Below are 20,074 nucleotides of genomic sequence, written 5' to 3'. Positions count from 1 at the left end.
TTCAAAACGGAAATTAAAGTTGGACTTTCTGCAAGAAAGTTCAGAGTGATTCGCGCCCGTTTTCTTGCTGGCATGGGGATATAGTCCCATTTTCAGAGAATTCCACCCATAATCTCTTCTCTTCCCCAGCCCCTGCGCCATGGCCTCAGAAAGCCATGGGCTCTTTTCTCCGCCATGTTCTGCCATTCCTTTAGTTTTCTACGGTCAGGATCAGTTGTGGAACGACTCCCAACTCCGGCCACAATGCACCTCCCCTTTAAGTAACACAGGTTAATTTGAACCCAAAGAGAAAATGCTGGAACTTGAACCCATGCAGGCCTCTCACAATTTTATGCCCACTTTCAGTGCAGTCCCTTAGCAGCGCACTTGGCACTGGCTGCACATGACAATTATTTAACAGAGCAGGCAGCAGAAAATTTGGATGCTGCTGTATCAGAAACAATAGGTTGGGGGCTTATCCTGCCTCCCAACTACAGTGCTCATTTTTTTGCTCTGTTTAATTTTCTGACATTTATATTTATTTATTTATCTAGTTGTATTGTTGATCTGCCGAAGATAAACAAAAGATATATCCAAATATAACCATTCTAATTAATTATCACTGCATTGGTTAGAGACAAAAAATATACAATCAGCAGCTAAAATAGCAAAGGCAGATTTTGTACTTAGAAATCAGGCCAACATGGGCTGATAATCTGGAAGTGCAGTGTGAAGACCACCGACAGCCTCCAACAGGCAGAGGTCTGGGTGCCTGATGTTTGAATGGGCGACTCTCTGAATTCTGCTAAGTGCCGATACTTTGAATCCAAGAAAGATAAATCAGGATATTTCCTAAATATGCAAGGATCTAAGAATTATGAAGGAGAAAAAGAATTGAGGTGCCCATGTGCACAAATCACAAAAAGCAAGTGCAGAAAAAAATCAAAATGACAAAATGCAATGTTGGTCCTTGTTTCAAAGGAGGTTGGAATACAAATTCAGTTGGATATAGCTTCAGGCAGGGTCTATCTGGAGCACAGTAAAAAAAAAACATCTGTACTATAAAGTTACTGCAAACAGTGCAACGTTTAAAAAAGTTGTCGCTCGTGGGACTTAAAGAGATGCTGGATGCACAAGAGGAGAAACTAAAATTTGACACCGAAGCTGCAGAGTTGTCTTCACTCTTCAATTAAATATTTTCACTTGGCTCCAGGGAGCCAGGAGATGAAAGCATTTCGCCCCATTAGGTGTCACAGCTCACGGTGCAAAGATTGCGGGGGTCACGTTGGGGGTGCTGGGTGGAGGGGCTCACTCTCCCATTCTTTCTGCACCAGATATGCCTCTGTTCTCTCAGTAAATCTGATTGGAAAGTCGTCCGTGAGGTGCGATGGTACCTTAGCAAGTCGTTATTGCCGTACTGTGTGAAGGAGGGTAATAAATGAAATGACACCATCAACACTGTAATGTTCAAAATATACTTCCACTGCTCAGCAGTTTTACAATGATCAGGAAAAGGTTTGTAAATGAGGGCTAAATGGCACTCAGTAAATTACTGTTTAGTAATACTCCAATACTGCAGACAACAAGCTTGGTGGCAAGTACAATTTACATGCTAATGATTTGTTGGCTAATATTAGCTGATGATAAGACAAGTGGTACAAATACTAGGGAGGGAGAAGGAATACGAGCATTCAGCCAATTAAGCAAATTTCATGTAAAGTTTACTTTTTCATACTGATTCAGCCTGCACGTATAATTCTCCAAACTGTGAGTAATGTTGTGGTTTGACAGTCTTCCCGGATTCCACTGGCTGAAACCTTGCAGTGAAGTAGATCGTTGATACTTTCTGCCCTTTATGAATCCAGCGGAGGGATTCACATCACGTAATGGATCAGATTTTGGTTTATGATGGACATTTATCATTAAATTAACCAAAGGAAGCAATAATTTGTATTTTCATAGAACCTTTTAGATCCCCAGGGCAACTCAAAACACTCCACAGCCAATTAATTACTTTGGATGTGTAGTGATTGCTGTAATGGAGCCAAAATTGCTTCAGTTTTCCTGGAAGTAACTGCCTATAAGACTGTTCATGAGTGATGTCTTTCGCTACACCTCTGTTTCGATCCCTTCTGCTAGCAAATTATTGTCACTTGTGTTTAACGGGTGGATATCCATTTAGCAAATCAGGCATCAGAAGACATTCTGTGATTCACAACTGTTTTATTGTGATACGGTAGTTCAGTACAAGTTTCCACTCTTCCCTTCTAGATACTCTCCCTGTCCAGAAGCACACTCCCAACTGGAAGGGAAAAAACATCTCTTAGGTACAAGCTTCAATGAGCATCACCTGCTCTCACCTGATGTTTGGTCCTGGTTTACTCTTAAAGGGATCTGCATTTCTAACATTGGCAACTTGAAGCGAGAAGGAGAAGAAAAGAAACTGAAAAACTCGAGCAAGCTTTACCTCTTGAGGAGGATCCTCTGTGAGGATCCGACGTCTGATTTGGTGAATGGATATCCACCTGTTAAAGGAAGCCAAACGGGACTCCATATGCATTTTTAAATGGATGTAATTAATGTAAGAGAAGCCTGACCAGCCTCTTGCCATACTGTCATTCTTCACACCCATCCTTGTTTTCTTTGCTGCTCCCTATCGGCAGGTTTATCAGAACCATCCTCCTAGGCAGACATGGAGACTACCCAAATGTCGAGGGTGTTGTTGCCTCCGCAGCCGAGCCATGTGCACACATTCGCAGGAAGTGGTTAGTGTAGATGATTAGAACACATACATTGACTGGCTATGATGGATTTTAGGGTTCTCTAAAATTCTTCCGCAATATCAGTTTTGAAACACAATGTTTAATACGCCATCTCAAAGCCACAAAATTCAAATTACCTTTATGAGTTTCAGTTGCAGGTTACCTTTGCAATTGAGGCCTAGAAATCCCTCAGACACCTTGTTGTCTTCCTGCCTTTGCTCAACATTGAGCTTCGATATGTGTCAGTGCACACCTCTATTCAGGCCCAAGAGAAAATTCTGGCCTTGGTCCGAGTGTGCACGGCCCTGTGGGTTTTGCATTCATTTACTCCAGCCTCAGATGGAAGAGGAAAAAAATTGCGATATAGTTTACATATTGTGTGAATTTAAACGTGGCCTCAAATTGTATCTTTTCATTTGCAGGTCCGTATGTCTTTATGTTTGTATGGTACGCTGATGGGAAATCTTTCCTTCCTGATTGTGGAAAATAAGACTGATCAGGAATACGTCAGGACGCTCTGGGAATTTGCAAATATTACTGGTTCCGGAAGCTGGCAAAAAGCCACGTTGCCATTGCCTGATGTGTCTGACAGGTATGGGTGTTCCATTTCTCTTTACATTTTAGAATTGGTCTGTCCCTCTTGGTCAACGAAGGAACTGTTCATGGTGCTCCTCACCTTCGATCGCACCTTACTACATTTGTTTCATCATCTATAGAAAGAAAGGTTTGCATTTAACTGAAGTGTGTCATTCCCTCAGGATGTCCTGAGGAACTTTACAACTAATTATTATTTTTGTGGTGTAGTCACTGCTGTAACATAAGCAACATGACGGCCAATTTGCACATAGTAAGCTCTTGCAAGCGGCAATGAAAGAAATGGTAAAACCATTTGTTTTAGTGATGTTAATTTAGGGATGGTTCTTGGCCAGGACACTGGGGAGAACTCTGCTGCTCATCTGTGAACACAAATATGGGATTTTTTTGACATCCTGAGAAGGCAGACTGAGCCTCAGCTTAACCCTAAACTAAAAGCAAAATACTGCGGATGGTGGCGATCTGAAATAAGAGCAAGAAATGCGAGAAAACCTCATCAGGTCAGGCAGCAACTGTGGAGAGAGAAAGAGAGTTAATGTTTTGAGTCCATTATGGCTCTTCCTCGGAAGAGATTTTTCTAAGATTTCTACCTCAGTTTCGCCTGAAAGACAGTCCCGCTGACATGGCAGCACTCCTGCAGTATTGCACAGAAATACCAGCCAACATTCTTACTCATGTTTATGGACTCAGGCTTGATCTGAAGCCTTTTGACTCAGAATTGAGTGCTACCACTGAGGCATGGCCTGAAGAGTTTTTGTTGCGATATGGTGCAGATGTACCTATAAGGGGGCGTTTCTTAAACATTCCAGTTATAGCTCCTGGAAGCTCAAATTTCAGAGCTGGAGCGGCGGCTGGAAACACTGTGGAGCATCCGCGAGTCAGAGAGTGTCGTGGATAGCACATATAGAGAGGTGGTCACACCACAGACTCAGACTCCGCAAGCAGGAAGGGAATGGGTGACCACCAGACAGAGCAAAAGAGCGAGGCAGGTAGTGCAGGACTCTCCTGTGGCCATTCCCCTGCAGAGCAGATATACCATTTTTGATACTGTTCGGGGAATGGCCTCTCAAGGGAAAACAGCAACAGCCAAACTCGTGGCCCCACGGTTGGTTCTGCTGCAGAGGGGAGGAGTAATAAGTGTGACAGCGCAATAGTTATAGGGGATTCAATTGCAAGGCAAATAGACAGGCATTTCTGTGGCAGCAAACAAGAATCCAGGATAGTATGTTGCCTCCCTGGTGCTAGGGTCAAGGATGTCTCGGAGCGGGTACAGGACATTCTGGAGAGGGAGGGTGAACAGCCAGTGGTCGTGGTGCACATCGGTACAAACGACATAGGTAAAAAAAGGGATGAGGTCCTAAAAGCAGAATACAGGGAGCTAGGAAGGAAGTTAAGAAAGTGGACCTCGAAAGTAGTGATCTCAGGATTACTACCGGTGCCACGTGCTAGTCAGAGTAGAAATGACAGGATATATAGGATGAATACGTGGCTGAAGAGATGGTGTCAGGGGGAGGGTTTCCGATTCCTGGGGCATTGGGACCGGTTCTGGGGGAGGTGGGACCTGTACAAACTGGACGGGTTACACCTGGGCAGGACTAGAACTGATGTCCTAGGGGAGCTATTTGCTAGAGCGGTTGGAGAGGGTTTAGACTAATATGCCAGGGGGATGGGAACCTATGCAAGGAGTAACAGAAAGAAGGAGAAAAGCAAAAGGTAGAAAAGTGAATAAGAAAAGTGATAGGTGGAGAAACCAAGGACAAAATTCAAACAGGGCAGTAGAGAAAAATATTGGGAGCAAGACAAGCATTGCGAAAAAGACAAACTTAAAGGCTCTGTGTCTTAATGCACAGAGTATTTGCAATAAAGTGGCTGAACTAATCACACAGATAGATATAAATTGGTATGATATAACTGGGATTACGGAGACATGGCTGCAGGGTGAACAGGGATGGGAACTGAATGTCCCAGGGTTCTCAGTATTTAGGAAGGACAGGCATAAAAGAAAAGGTGGTGGCGTGGCACTGCTGGTTAAAGAGGAAATTAATACAATAGTGAGAAAGGATATTAGCTCTGACAATGTGGAGTCCGTATGGGTAGAGTTGAGAAATACCAAGGGACAAAAACATTAGTGGGTATCATATATAGACCCCCCAAACTGCACTTGTGAGGTTGGGAATGGCATTAAACAAGAAATTAGAGATGCATGGAATAAGGGAATATCGGTGATCAAGGGTGATTTTAATCTTCACATAGATTGGAAAATCAAATTAGCCACAATGCCGTAGAGAAGGAATTCCTGGAGTATATACGGGATGGTATTCTTGACCAATATGTGGAGGAACCAACTAGAGAGCAGGCCATCTTAGACTGGGTACTGTGTAATGAGAAGGGAATCATTACCAATCTGGCTGTACAAGACCCCTTGGGGATGAGCGACCATAACATGATGGAATTTTTTATCAAGCTGAAGTAGTTGATTCGGAGCCTAGGGTGCTGAATCTTAATAAAGGGAACTGTGAGGATATGAGGCGTGAGTTGGCCTTGATAGACTGGGGAGAGTTACTTAAAGGGATGGCAGTGGATAGACAATGGCAAACATTCAAGGAACGAATGGAGGAACTACAGCAACTGTTCATTTCTGTCTGGCAGAAAAGCAAAGGGGGTAAGAGGGCCAATCCATGGCTGACAAAGGAAATTAGAAATAGTATCCGATACAAGGAAGAAGCATACAGATTGGCCAAGAAAAATAATAGGTCTGAGGATTGGGAGCAGTTTAGAATTCAGCAAACAAGGACGAAGGGATTGATTAAGAAGGGGAAAGTACAGTACGAAAGGAAGCTTGCAGGAAACATAAAGATTGACACTAAGAGTTTCTACAGATACGTGAAGAGGAAGAGATTGGTAAAGGGAAATGTAGGCCCCCTACAAACAGAAACAGGGGAATGCATAATAAAGGACAAAGAAATGGCTGAGCAATTGAATACATACTTTCGTTCTGTCTTCACAAATGAGGACACAAACCAGGGGCGAGATTCTCCGACCCCCCGCCGGGTCGGAGAATCGCCGGGGGCTGGCGTGAATCCCGCCCCCGCCGGTTGCCAAATTCTCCGGCACTGGAGAATCGGCGGGGGCAGGAATCACGCCGCGCTGGTTGGTGGGCCCCCCCCCCCCCGCGATTCCCCGGCCTGGATGGGCCGAAGTCCCACTGCTAGGATGCCTGTCCCGCCGGCCTGGATCAAACTACCTCTCTTACCGGCGGGACAAGGCGGCACGGGCGGGCTCCGGGGTCCTGGGGGGGCGCACGGGGCGATCTGGCCCCGGGGGGTGCAAACACGGTGGCCTGGCCTGCGATCGGGGCCCACCGATCCGCGGCGGGCCTGTGCCGTGGGGGCACTCTTTTCCTTCCGCCTTTGCCACGGTCTCCACCATGGCGGAGGCGGAAGAGACTCCCTCCACAGCGCATGCGCGGGGATGCCGTGAGCGGCTGCTAATGCTCCCGCGCATGCGCCGCCCGGCAATGTCATTTCCGCGCCAGCTGGCGGGGCACCAAAGGCCTTTTCCGCCAGCTGGCGGGGCGGAAATCAGTACAGCGCAGGCCTAGCCACTCAACATTAGGGCTCGGCCCCCCAAGATGCGGAGGATTCCGCACCTTTGGGGCGGCGCGATGCCCGACTGATTTGCGCCGTTTTTGGCGCCGGTTAGCGGACATCGCGCCGATACCGGAGAATTTCGTCCCAGATCCCAGAAATGTTGGAGAATGAAAGGTTTAGTGAGAGGGAAGAACTGAGGGAGATCAACATTAGTCGAGAAATGGTGCTGGGAAAACTGATGGGATTGAAGGCAGATAAATCCCCAGGGCCTGAGAATCTGCATCCCAGAGTGCTTAAGGAGGTGGCTCTGGAAATAGTGGATGCATTGGTGGTCATCTTCCAGGATTAAGAACATAAGAACTAGGAGCAGGAGTAGGCCATCTGGCCCCTCGAGCCTGCTCCACCATTCAATGAGATCATGGCTGATCTTTTGTGGACTCAGCTCCACTTTCCGGCCCGAACACCATAACCCTTAATCCCTTTATTCTTCAAAAAACTATCTATCATTATCTTAAAAACATTTAATGAAGGAGCCTCTACTGCTTCACTGGGCAAGGAATTCCATAGATTCACAACCCTTTGGGTGAAGAGGTTCCTCCTAAACTCAGTCCTAAATCTACTTCCCCTTATTTTGAGGCTATGCCCCCTAGTTCTGTTTTCATCCGCCAGTGGAAACAACCTGCCCGCATCTATCCTATCTATTCCCTTCATAATCTTATATGTTTCTATAAGATCCCCCCTCATCCTTCTAAATTCCAACGGGTACAGTCCCAGTCTACTCAACCTCTCCTCGTAATCCAACCCCTTCAGCTCTGGGATTAACCTAGTGAATCTCCTCTGCACACCCTCCAGTGCCAGTACGCCCTTTCTCAAGTAAGGAGACCAAAACTGAACACAATACTCCAGGTGTGGTCTCACTAACACCTTATACAATTGCAGCAGAACCTCCCTAGTCTTAAACTCCATCCCTCTAGCAATGAAGGACAAAATTCCATTTGCCTTCTTAATCACCTGTTGCACCTGAAAACCAACTTTCTGCGACTCATGCACTAGCACACCCAGGTCTCTCTGCACAGCAGCATGTTTTAATATTTTATCATTTAAATAATAATCCCTTTTGCCGTTATTCTTACCAAAATGGATAACCTCACATTTGTCAACATTGTATTCCATCTGCCAGACCCTAGCCCATTCACTTAGCCTATCCAAATCCCTCTGCAGACTTCCAGTATCCTCTGCACTTTTTGCTTTACCACTTATCTTAGTGTCGTCTGCAAACTTGGACACATTGCCCTTGGTCCCCAACTCCAAATCATCTATGTAAATTGTGAACAGTTGTGGGCCCAACACTGATCCCTGAGGGACACCACTAGCTACTGATTTGGCCAACCAGAGAAACACCCATTAATCCCCACTCTTTGCTTTCTATTAATTAACCAATCCTCTATCCATGCTACTACTTTCCCCTTAATGCCATGCATCTTTATCTTATGCAACAACCTTTTGTGTGGCACCTTGTCAAAGGCTTTCTAGACAAAGGATTCTAGACTCTGGAACTGTCCCTGCAGATTGGAAGGTAGCTCACGTCATTCCGATATTCAAAAAGGGAGTTAGAGAGAAAGCAGAGAATTATAGACCAGTAAGCCTAACATCGGTCGTGGGGAAAATGCTTGAATCCATTATCAAGGACTTTATAGCGGAACATTTAGAAAGCGGTGGCAGGATCAGTCAGAGTCAGCATGGATTTATGAAGGGAAAATCATGCTTGACAAATTTATTGGAATTCTTTGAAGAGATAACCAGCACAGTCGACAAGGAGGAGCCAGTCGATGTGGTATATTTGGACTTTCAGAAGGCGTTTGACAAAGTCCTGCTTAAGAGATTATTGTGCAAAATTAAAGCGCATGGGATTGGGGAAATGTATTGAGGTGGATAGAAAACTGGTTGGCAGAGAGGAAACAAAGAGTAGAGATTAATGGGTCCTTTTCAAATTGGCAGGCAGTAACCAGTGGGATACCACAGGGATCGGTGCTGGGACCCCAGCTATTCACAATATACATTAATGATTTGGATGAGGGAACAAAATGTAACATCTCAAAGTTTGCAGATTATACCAAATTAGGTGGGAGGGTGAATTGTGACAAGGATGCAGGGATCCTACAGCAAGATCTGGACAGGTTGGGTGAGTGGCCAAACCAATGGCAGATGCAGTATAATTTGGATAAGCGTGAGGTTATTCATTTTGGAAGCAAAAACAGGAAGGCAGATTACTACCTGAATGGTAGTAAATTGGGAGAGGGGAGTGTGCAGCAGGACCTGGGTGTCTTTGTGCACCATTCGCTGAAGATAAGCATGCAAATGTAGCAGGCGGTAAAGAAGGCTAATGGTATGTTGGCCTTCATTGGAGGAGGTTTCGAATATAGAAGTAGGGATGTGTTTCTGAAATTGTACAGGGCCTTGGTGAGGCCACACTTGCAGTGCTGTGTGCAGTTTTGGTCTCCTTCTCTGATGAAGGATGTTCTTGCTCTTGAGGGAGTGCAGCGAAGGTTTACTAGACTGATTCCAGGGATGGCGGGACTGTCAGATGAGGAGAGATTGACTAGGTTGGGATTGTTCTCGCTGGAGTTCAAAAGAATGAGGGGGGATCTCATCGAGACTTATAAAATTCTAACAGGACTAGACAGGGTAGATGTGGAGAAAATGTTACCAATGATGGGTGTGTCCAGAACCAGGGTTCACAGTCTGAGGATACAGGGTAAACCATTTCAGACAGAGATAAGGAGACATTTCGTCACACAGAGTGATGAGCCTGTGGAATTCATTACCACAGGAAGTAGTTGATGCTAAAACTGTGAATATATTTAAGAGGCGGCTGGATATAGCACTTGGGGAGAATGGGATCCGAGGCTATGGGGAGAAAGCAGGATTAGGATATTGAGTCGGATGATCAGCCATGATCGTGATGAATGGTGGAGCAGGCTCGAAGGGCCAAAAGGCCTCCTCCTATCTTCTATGTATCTATGTATGTATTTAAACAGTTAACATTGTATAGAATCCACATTATTGTTTTTCCAATCCTTGTTGTGTGATTGATACATTTACGTCGAATAGAAGAACATAACAGTTTTCTCCTTCAGATATAAAACTTCATATTGATCTCATGATGCTCTGACCTCCTGTTCTTCTCTCACCTCCTGTGAGTAGGTGATCTTCAGACAAAACGTGGGAAGGGGCCCCATGCAGCAAAATGTCAGCCCATTTGAGAAATACCACTGTTTTGTACAAAATAATTACCTTAATTATCTGCCCACAACTATCTAGTGGGTTACCATTACTGCTTTGCTCCTTTCTCCAGGAAGTGGGCGAGTGCAATTTTATTCTAAATTTCTTGGCACCAACAGCGGATGCCCCCCCCCCCCTCTCCACCAACCGACTACAAAGCCTCCACAGGACTGCTGCAAGGACCCACAGTTCCACTGTATTTCCAGCCTGTACTTCCCATGTCTAGGTACTAAGTGCGACCACTGGACAAATCTGTGCTGGAGGCACCCTGGGATCAATTCAAGACCTAAACCCACCAATCCAGATGGCCGAGGTGAGTTCAGCCATTTGAGGGCACCGCACCCGAAGAACGTCCTTACTATCTCATTGTGACCTTTTGATCACCGTTAAGGGGATGTGAGAATGTTACAAACAAATTGCAGCATCCGTCCATCTGGGGAGCTGAGGGAGAACACTGAAGGTTGTCATTTGCGTACGGTCCGTTGTGGCTGTCGGGGCCAATTTGTGAGTGGCAGTCCCTTCCGCAGCTGGAAAAGCGGAATAGTGCTGGTCCGAGGTCGTCTTTTCCGATTACGCGAAGAGGCTGTGCAAATGTCTCAAACGATACTATGCCGAAAGGCAAAGGACAGAGTCTTCACAAAGGAAAGAACACTGGAAATGCAGGAAACACACAACAGCCCACTCAGCGTCCATGAGGAGAACAAAGTTAATGTTTCACACTCGGTCCTTGCTCGGAACTATAATCTGAAAGGCGAACAAGCATTCCAGTCGGGTCAAAATGAAGAGGAGGTGAAGGAAGGAAACAAATAAACTCGGACAGGAAGAATCAATGCAATGACCCGCTGAAACGAAAATAGGATTTCCAAATGATTGACCTGATCTTTACCCTGGAAAATGGAAGGAGGAATGAAATAAATGACTGACACAAGAGAATCGGAGAATTTGTTAGTGCCCAGTGTAATCTGAGAGGCATACCAAGGAAGAGGTAAGAAGAGTCCAAAGGTGTGCAGGTTAGGTGGGGTTACTGGGTTACCAGGATCGGGCGGGGGAGTGGGCCGGGGGAAGGGTGCTCTTTTGGAGGGTCAGTGCAGATTCGATGGGCCGAATGGCCTCCTTCTGCACTTTCGCGGTTCTGTGGATTCCATGAGAGATGACTCCAAATTCTGCAAATCAGACCCAGAATGAAAACAACAAATCCTAGCAAAACATGCTGGGGCCTGGCCGAACAGCTGACTTCAGGTTTTACCTGAGCCTCGACTTACTTTACAGTGAAGTGCTGGTGTCATTGGTAAAGCTGTCTGTGTCTGGCGGGAGACGGGGCCTTTCATCAGAACACAGTGTGAAAAGTGGACATATGGGGCGAAATTCTCCCCCAACGGCGGGATGCCCGCCGACTGGCGCCAAAGCCGGCGCCAATCAGACGGGCATCGTGCCGGCAAAAAGGTGCGGAAGTCTCCGCATCTTTGGCGGCCTAGCCCCAACATTGAGGGGCTAGGCCGACGCCGGAGGGATTTCCGCCCCGCCAGCTGGCGGAAATGGCGTTTGTTGCCCCGCCAGCTGGCGCGGAACTGCGGCGCATGCGCGGGAGCGTCAGCGGCCGCTGTCAGTTTCCCAGTGCATGCGCGGGAGCGTCAGCGGCCGCTGTCAGTTTCCCGCGCATGCGCAGTGGGGAGAGTCTCTTCCGCCTCCGCCATGGTGGAGGCCGTAGCGGAGGCGGAAGGGAAAGAGTGCCCCCACGGCACAGGCCTGCCCGCGGATCGGTGGGCCCTGATCGCGGGCCAGGCCACCGTGGGGGCACCCCCCGAGGTCAGATCGCCCCGCGCCCCCCCCCCCCTGAAGCCCACCCACGCTTGGTCCCGCCGGTAAATACCAGGTTTGATTTACGCCGGCGGGACAGGCAATTCCTGGGCGGGACTTCGGCCCATCCGGGCCGGAGAATCCAGCAGGGGGTCCCGCCAACCGGCGCGGCCGGATTCCCGCCCCCGCCCAATCTCCGGGAGCGGAGACTTCGGCGGGGGCGGGGGCGGGATTCACGGCGGCCAACGGCCATTCTCCGACCCAGCGGGGGGTCGGAGAATGACGCCCCAGGCATCTACTGTAGTTCGTTCGCCCCAAAATTATGCGAGTCAATTGATGGGAACGCTATCTGTTTCCTGTCAATTGCATGCGAGCAACTCAGGACTGCCTGTGTTCCCCTGATTTCATAGAATTTACAGTGCAGGAGGAGGCCATTCAGCCCATCGAGTCTGCACCAGCTCTTGGAAAGAGCACCCTACCCAAGGTCAACACCTCCACCCTATCCCCATAACCCAGTAACCCCACCCAACACTAAGGGCAATTTTGGACACTAAGGGCAATTTATCAAGGCCAATCCACCTACCTGCACATCTTTGGACTGTGGGAGGAAACCGGAGCACCCGGAGGAAACCCACGCACACACGGGGAGGATGTGCAGACTCCACACAGACAGTGACCCAAGCCGGAATCGAACCTGTGACCCTGGAGCTGTGAAGCAATTGTGCTATCCACAATGCTACCATGATTTCTAGTGTTGCTCCAAGTCTCAGAGAGTAGGAGCTTAAAGTCTGAATAGCAAGGATGCTGCCGATGACAGAGAAATAAATTAAAAATGGGAAACCCCAGCATCTTTCAAAACGGATCACATTTTAACTTTCTTTGAAAATGATCAGCCAGAATGACAAACTAGAGGACGCTGTGGCACGGGGTGGCTGTGATCGCCCTCCATCCCATTCGAGCCACTGTCCCACCAACACAGTAAATGGCTCCAAGGAACCCCCAAAATATTTCAACCCCTCCAACCCCAGAAAGAGAGCCATTGTGTAATTTCAAGAAGGAATTGGATATAGCTCTTGGGGCTAAAGGTATCAAGAGATATGGGAGGAACTTTGAAGATATTATCAGGTGACTGATGTGTTGGGTGCTCTGGATCCGTGGAACACATACAGGCCACCCACACTTAAAATAGTACAACACTATTTTATTAAGCTAGAAACTGTTGAACATACTTTCACTGTGGGTTAACACGATGTCAGATTAAACTAAAGACCTATGCCTGTCCTAACCAGTCTATGCACTCAGCACATGGTGAAGATCTGTGCTGTAAGCTCTGTCCTTCTGAGAGGCTGCATCCCGAATGAGCGGGAACTCTGATGCCCTCTGTCTATATAGTGCGTGTGCTCTAACTGGTGATTGGCTGCGGTGTTGTGTGTGTTGATTGGTCTTGCTGTGTGTCCATCAGTGCGTGTGGCTGCACCATGATATACTGGTGTATATTATGACAGTGGCCATTTCCGACATGGTGCAGAATCGGGTCCCAGGTTTGATCCCAACAGCAAAATGAAAATGTAGTTCCTGATGACTGACTGAGCAGAGGGAGGTGCTGATGCTGCAAACTACCAGGTAAGGCAAGTTAAGATGCCCCACATTTCTTTGAATGAATGGCAGAAGTGGACTGAGTCTTACGGCATGATTTACCATAAATAGAATCATAGAATCATAGAATTTACAGTGCAGAAGGAGGCCATTTGGCCCATCGAGTCCTGAGAAAGAGCACCCCACTTGAGCCCATGCCTCTACCCTATCCCCATAACCAATAACCCAGTGACCCCGCCCAACCTTTTTGGACACTAAGGGCAATTTATCATGGCCAATCCACCTATCGTGCACATCTTTGGACTGTGGGAGGAAACCGGAGCACCCGGAGGAAACACACGCAGACACGGGGAGAACATGCAGACTCCGCACAGACAGTGACCCAAGCCGGAAATCGAATCTGGGACCCTGGAGCTGTGAAGCAACTGTGCTAACCACTGTGCTACCGTGCTGCCCAATGAAAAGAGTCCCGTGTTAAGCGCATTTAGCTAGATGTTTCCCGACAGTGGCAGCACCAAGAACGACCCTGCTATTAAACAGGATTCTGCTTCGAGGCTGCACTTAGTCCCACTTCCAGCACTAACGAGTTCTGTTTACCAGTGCAGTCAGGGATCACAATGCTATTTTTAAATGGTGCACCGATCTCTAGAACCCATACCACAGACTCCAGATCCCCCAATGCCCCAACTTAGAAATGAGGATGTTCTCGAGCCCCCGCACCTCCCCTCATAAGGGCACCCCAGACCTGATCCCCAGCAAAGGCAATATAACAACTGGGTACCTTGGCACTTTCAGCTTGGCACCCTGGAAGTGCCCCTGCCAGCGTAGCAGCACCATCTGGGCACCCTGGCAATGCCAGAATGGCACTCAGGTGGCATTACCAGGGTGCCAGGCTGACAGTGCCACAGGTGCCTGGGTGGCATCAGAGCTGCCAGAGTACCACCCTGTCTAGAGCCTGACCAGCCAGGGACCCTCAATTGCCTGGGAGGTCCCTCCAAGTGACAATGTGCCTGGTCCACTTGGTGGAGACCAGTGCTAAATGTCGCTCACTCAGGCAATTGTGTTAGGCCCACGCCTTGGATAACTCTGGCATGAACATATTTAAGTGAGCCTGACTACACACTTGAATATGCAAATCTGGATCCCACCCATTGTGGGTAGGGTCCAGATTGTGACACCTTGCGAGACCTCGTATCTCATGAGGCGTAACTCTCGCAAGACTTTACAGCCTTATTGCGTCTCGAGTCTGGGGTGATGAGTCCAGTAGACCGTGGCCTTAGTCTTAACTTCTAACTCTAATCTTTCACTTCAAATGAACAAAGGAAATAAGAGCAGGAGTAGACCACACAACCTGTCGAGCATGCTCTACTGTTCAATACGATCATGGGTGACCATTCTCTTCAACTCCATTTCCCTGCCTACACCCCTTCTCCTTTAATTCGCTGAGAGACCAAATATCTGTTTATCCCAGTCTTAAAACATATTCAATAACATCCATAACCCTCTGGAGTAGAGAATTCCAAAGGTTTTAGATTCCTCGCTCAGCCGAAACAATCTCTCAGCTTCCATTCACCTTGCACAGTCAGAAGTCTTACAACACCAGGTTAAAGTCCAACAAGTTTGTTTTGAATCACTAGCTTTCGGAGCACAGCTCCTTCCTCAAGTGAATGAAGAGGTATGTTCCAGAAACATATATATAGACAAAGTCAAAGATGCAAGACAATGCTTTGAATGCGAGCATTCACCTTGCATGTACTTAAACAGCTGGTATATGGGGACACAAAATGTCCTTCTTCTATCTTTAATGATTCTTAATGTGGTATTGCAAACATTGCAAAGAATGCGTCTCAAAGTCAACAATATGGCTTATTTAGCTCTTGGCTGGCTGTGTAGGATATGACATTATTTGGCAAGTACACCCGCTGTAGGCTGAAAATTCATTATTGAAACATCAAAGACACTTCCTCACGGAGGACAATGCAGGAGAGGCCAGTGATATCCAAAACAGCATTGGTCTGGCTTGTCCATGTGGTGACATCACACGCAACATTAAAAGAGATTTGTCTTCTATCCTCTGCCAGTAAAGTACCACAAACAAAACGTTCGTCCAGTTTGCAAAACCATAAATTGAACATATTGTGTGCTACATCTGTCAGTGCAAACCGTTCTTGACTGACCTCCAGTATCTACAGTCAGTAGTAAAAAAAAGCCATTCTGTAATTCAGGACGTGAATATCGCATTAAAGAAAAATTAATTGAGTCTAATGATCAAACTGTACAGCTGGCTTATGCATAAAGATGTAAATAAGGCAACGCTCAAAATGCTCAGTGAATGACTTATGGGTTCCAGCTTGAAGTATGTTATGCCTCAGTGCTCTTGACCTTCTTGTGAGCTTCTGTTGATCAACATTTCTTTTTCTTTGCTCTGTCAGGACAAGACGCCTGGTTAATATAAGTTACTTTTCCTCTTGGCACCAAACAAGATTTAGTTCTAATGGGGGCGGGGGGGGATGATGACCAACCCACCAGCTGGAGAACCAGTGGGAAACCCATGTCACTTCCATGGGAGAGGCCCGACACGATTCAAGGCCCCTCAGGCACTCAAACTGGTCAGCACCAGGCCTTTCATGCAATCAAGCTGCCAGTGGGATTTCAGCTGCTGGCCAGTCAGAGACCAGCACCTCTCCATTGTCAGTGGTGCCACCAGGCGTGGTGGTTGGTGCCGGCAACACTGCAAGGTCTAGCCGGAGGATTGCCGCTGGATTCCCGGGCAAATAAATAAGGACATGATGGCCGCGGTGGCGAGGGCTCCCCAGAGAGGAGGGGGCCAAGGCAAGGGGATGGTTTTCAGCACCTTCCCCCCCACCCCACCCCCCCCACCCCCCCACCCGCCCCCGCAATCCTCATGCCTGGTCCCTCTATCGGGCACTGAATGCCAGTCAGTGAAGAAACTCCCCCACCCCTCATAAGACCACAGGCAAAACTGACAGGGTGTGCCGGGTGGCCGTGAGAATTCTATTGAATCCCTGAGCCGCCATTAAATTCTAGTGAGTTCAGGTGTCAAGTGACTCATTAACGAATGAGCGGGCAGGATTCCTGTATCAGGCCCTTCCTGTTCCCAACCTAACTGGAAACAATTTTCCCACTGTCGCGAATCTATTAAAAGTACTCGTACCTTCCTGTCCCCCACTATCAAGCCCACTCTGGTGGGCTCCACTGATTTCAGCCAGTCATCTCTTTGGCAAGAGAGGTTTGAGGATGGATGCGATTATCTTCCATTTGTGAACCCAACCAATGTAAGAGTATATCACAAAGATGCCTGTTTTTCTGGTTTTTACTGTCCTCTAGGGAAATTATCTCTACTTGGTGCCTTTCCATGGTAGCACAGCTGAGATCAATCATTCTAGATATAGTTATACCACATATGAGTGTTCACATGCAATCACATATACCTTGTTGATTAATTATCAGGGCCCAGGAGAGGGTAGTGCAGACGGGCTCATCACCAGGGCTTGTGCCTCTAGGGGGGACCCAGACTCATCGCTCAAGGAGCCTGTCAGTCATGATGCTCAGTGTCTAAAGCAGCCAATCCAGTATGGAGACAATCCCAATCGACAGACTACTCCGCTAATGAGTGCTGTTGCTCTGAACAACAACAATCATTGGCTGTTTAGGAAGTGCCAGATTCCCCAGTCCCTCTTTTCTTACCTCATGTCAGGACTCATGTGAGGACTGCTCTGTCGAGAGTTTTCTTCACTTCAGACCTGGGTGGGGCACAAGATAATGTAAAGCAAAGCACTAAATTGCCTCCTTCAAATGCAGAAAATGCCGAACAGTCTCAGCAGGTCTTACAGCATCTGCAGAAAGAGAAGGGAGCTTCTCAAAGATTTGTCAAGAAGTCAAACAGACTCAATATGTTCACTTCATTCTCTCTCCACAGATGCTGCCAGGCCTGCTGAGATGGTCCAGCATTTTATGTTTATGTTTATCCAGCATCCACAGTAATTTGCTTTTATATTAAATTGCCTCATTCTCTACCCCTCATAAACACCCTTCATTACCTCCTCCCGCTCGCTGGGGTGTGGCCCTGTCACCCTGAGCCCAGCCCTTCCCAACCCCATTGGTCACATCACCCCCACAGTGTGTGTGCATGCACCACACCGCCCCAACCTCCCCAATCCCCAACCCCATCCGTTGAATCCCTTGATGGTCTCTGGATCACGCACAGCTTTCCTGTGAAATTCGTTTGAAGAGCAATGCACCTGGAGTCTGAGTAAGGAGGCCACTGGTGAGCATGGAACAGATTAACACGGGTGATTGGAACAGAAGCATGGCCCAGAGTGGCCTCTGTGGCCTCGAGTGATGTGGATGAATTTCGGGCTATGTATCACCAGAATCAATTAAAAAAATATGGGGACATCGATATGACAGATTGGCAATACTGTATGGTCATGCTGATCGGTAAACCTTCAACTTATTTTCTTTCTTTCTTTGTTTATTCATTTACGGGATGTGGGAGTCGCTGGTTAGGCCAGCATTTATTGCCCATCCCTGGATGCCCTTCAGAAGGTGATGGTGAGCTGTCTTCTTGAACCACTGCAGTCCTTGAGGTGTAGGTACACCCACTGTGCTGTTAGGGAGGGAGTTCCAGGATGTTGCCCCAGCGACAGTGAAGGAATGGCGATATATTTCCAAGGCAAGGTGGTGAGTGACTTGGAGGGGAACCTCCAGATGGTGGGGTTCCCAGACATCTGCTGCTCTTGGCCTTCCAGATGGTAGTGGTCGTGGGTTTGGAAGGTGCTGTCTCAGGAACCTTGGTGAGTTACTGCAGTGCATCTTGTAGATGGTACACATGGCTGCCACTGTTTGTCGGTGGTGGAGGGTTCGAGTGCTTGTGGAAGGGGGAGAAATCAAGCGGGCTGCTTTGTCCTGGATGGTGTTGAGCTTCTTGAATGTTGTTGGAGCTGCACTCGTCCAGGCAAGTGGAGGGTATTCCATTACACTCCTGACCAGAGTAAGAAGTCTTACAACACCAGTTAAAGTCCAACAAGTTTGTTTTGAATCACTAGCTTTCGGAGCACAGCTCCTTCCTCAGGTGAATGAAGAGGTAGGTTCCAGAAACATATATATAGACAAAGTCAAAGATGCAAGATGATACTTTGAATGCGAGCCTTTGCAGGTAATAAAGTCTACAGGTCCAGACGGAGCAACTGGAGAGAGGGGTAACCCCAGGTTAAGGAGGACAGTTGGTAGGATTTCGCAAGCCCAGGCCAGATGGTGGGGGGTGAATGTAATGCGACATGAATCCCATGTCCCGGTTGAGGCCGTACTCATGTGTGCGGAACTTGGCTACATGTTTCTGCTTGGCGATTCTGCGTTGTTGCGTATCCTGAAGGCCGCCTTGGAGAACGCTTACCCGAAGATCAGAGGCTGAATGTCCTTGATGGCTGAAGTGTTCCCCGACTGGAAGGGAACATTCCCGCCTGGCGATTGTCGCGCGATGTCCGTTCATCCGTTGTCGCAGCACCTGCATGGTCTCGCCAATGTACCACGCTTCGGGACATCCTTTCCTGCAGCGTATGAGGTAGACAACATTGGCTGAGTCGCACGAGTATGTAGCACGTACCTGGTGGGTGGTGTTCTCATGTGTAATGGTGGTACCCATGTCGATGATCTGGCACGTCTTGCAGAGATTGCCGTGGCAGGGTTGTGTGGTGTCGTGATCGCTGTTCTGAAGGCTGGGTAGTTTGCTGCAAACAATGGTTTGTTTGAGGTTGCGCAGTTGTTTGAAGGCAAGTAGTAGGGGTGTGGGGATGGCCTTGGCAAGATGTTCATCTTCATCGATGATGTGTTGAAGGCTGCGAAGGAGATGTCGTAGTTTCTTCGATCCGGGGAAGTACTGGACGACGAAGGGTACTCTGTCGGTTGTGTCCTGTGTTTGTCTTCTGAGGAGGTCAAAGCGTTTTTTTGCTGTGACGTGTTGGAACTGTCGATCGATGAGTCAAGTGCCATATCCCGTTTCTTGTGTACAGGACACACCTGGGCAATTTTTCACATTGCCGGGTAGATACAAGTGTTGTATCTGTACTGGAACAGCTTGGCAAGGGTGCGGCCAATACTGGAGCACAAGTCTTCAGTACCATTGCTGGGATAGCCTACAGAGCTTAGATCAGATGCGTTTGTTGTGCAATTGTTTAGTCCTGTCCATTACGTGCTGCTTATACTGTTTAGCACACAAGCAGTCCTGTGTTGTAGCTTCACCAGGTTGAAATCACAATTTTCGGTATTCCTGATGTTGCTGCTGGCATGCTCTCCTGCACTCTCCATTGAACCAGGGTTGGTGGTAATGATAGAGTGGGGGATATGCCAGACCATGAGGTTGCAGATTGCGTTGAATACAATTCTGCTGCTGCTGATGGCCCACGTGGATGCCCAGTCTTGAGTTGCTAGATCTGTTCGAAATCTATCCCATTT

The 20,074-nt window shown here is 47.8% G+C and overlaps 1 protein-coding gene across 1 annotated transcript in view; it reads left to right on the top strand.

The window, feature by feature from the left end:
* The window catches only part of LOC140426516 (ALK tyrosine kinase receptor-like), a 1,637,280-nt gene that overhangs the window by 1,205,540 nt on the left and 411,666 nt on the right, over nucleotides 1–20,074 (top strand). Inside the window, exon 9 of the mRNA XM_072511388.1 lies at nucleotides 3,164–3,333. Coding sequence (XP_072367489.1) covers nucleotides 3,164–3,333 — 170 coding nt within the window. The remainder of the gene's footprint in view (nucleotides 1–3,163; nucleotides 3,334–20,074) is intronic.

Source organism: Scyliorhinus torazame, chromosome 1 (genome assembly GCF_047496885.1).
Source record: "Scyliorhinus torazame isolate Kashiwa2021f chromosome 1, sScyTor2.1, whole genome shotgun sequence".
Taxonomy (NCBI): Eukaryota; Metazoa; Chordata; class Chondrichthyes; order Carcharhiniformes; family Scyliorhinidae; genus Scyliorhinus; species Scyliorhinus torazame.
Note: the sequence above shows the minus strand (reverse complement) of the source record. Positions and strands in the feature narration are given on the sequence as shown.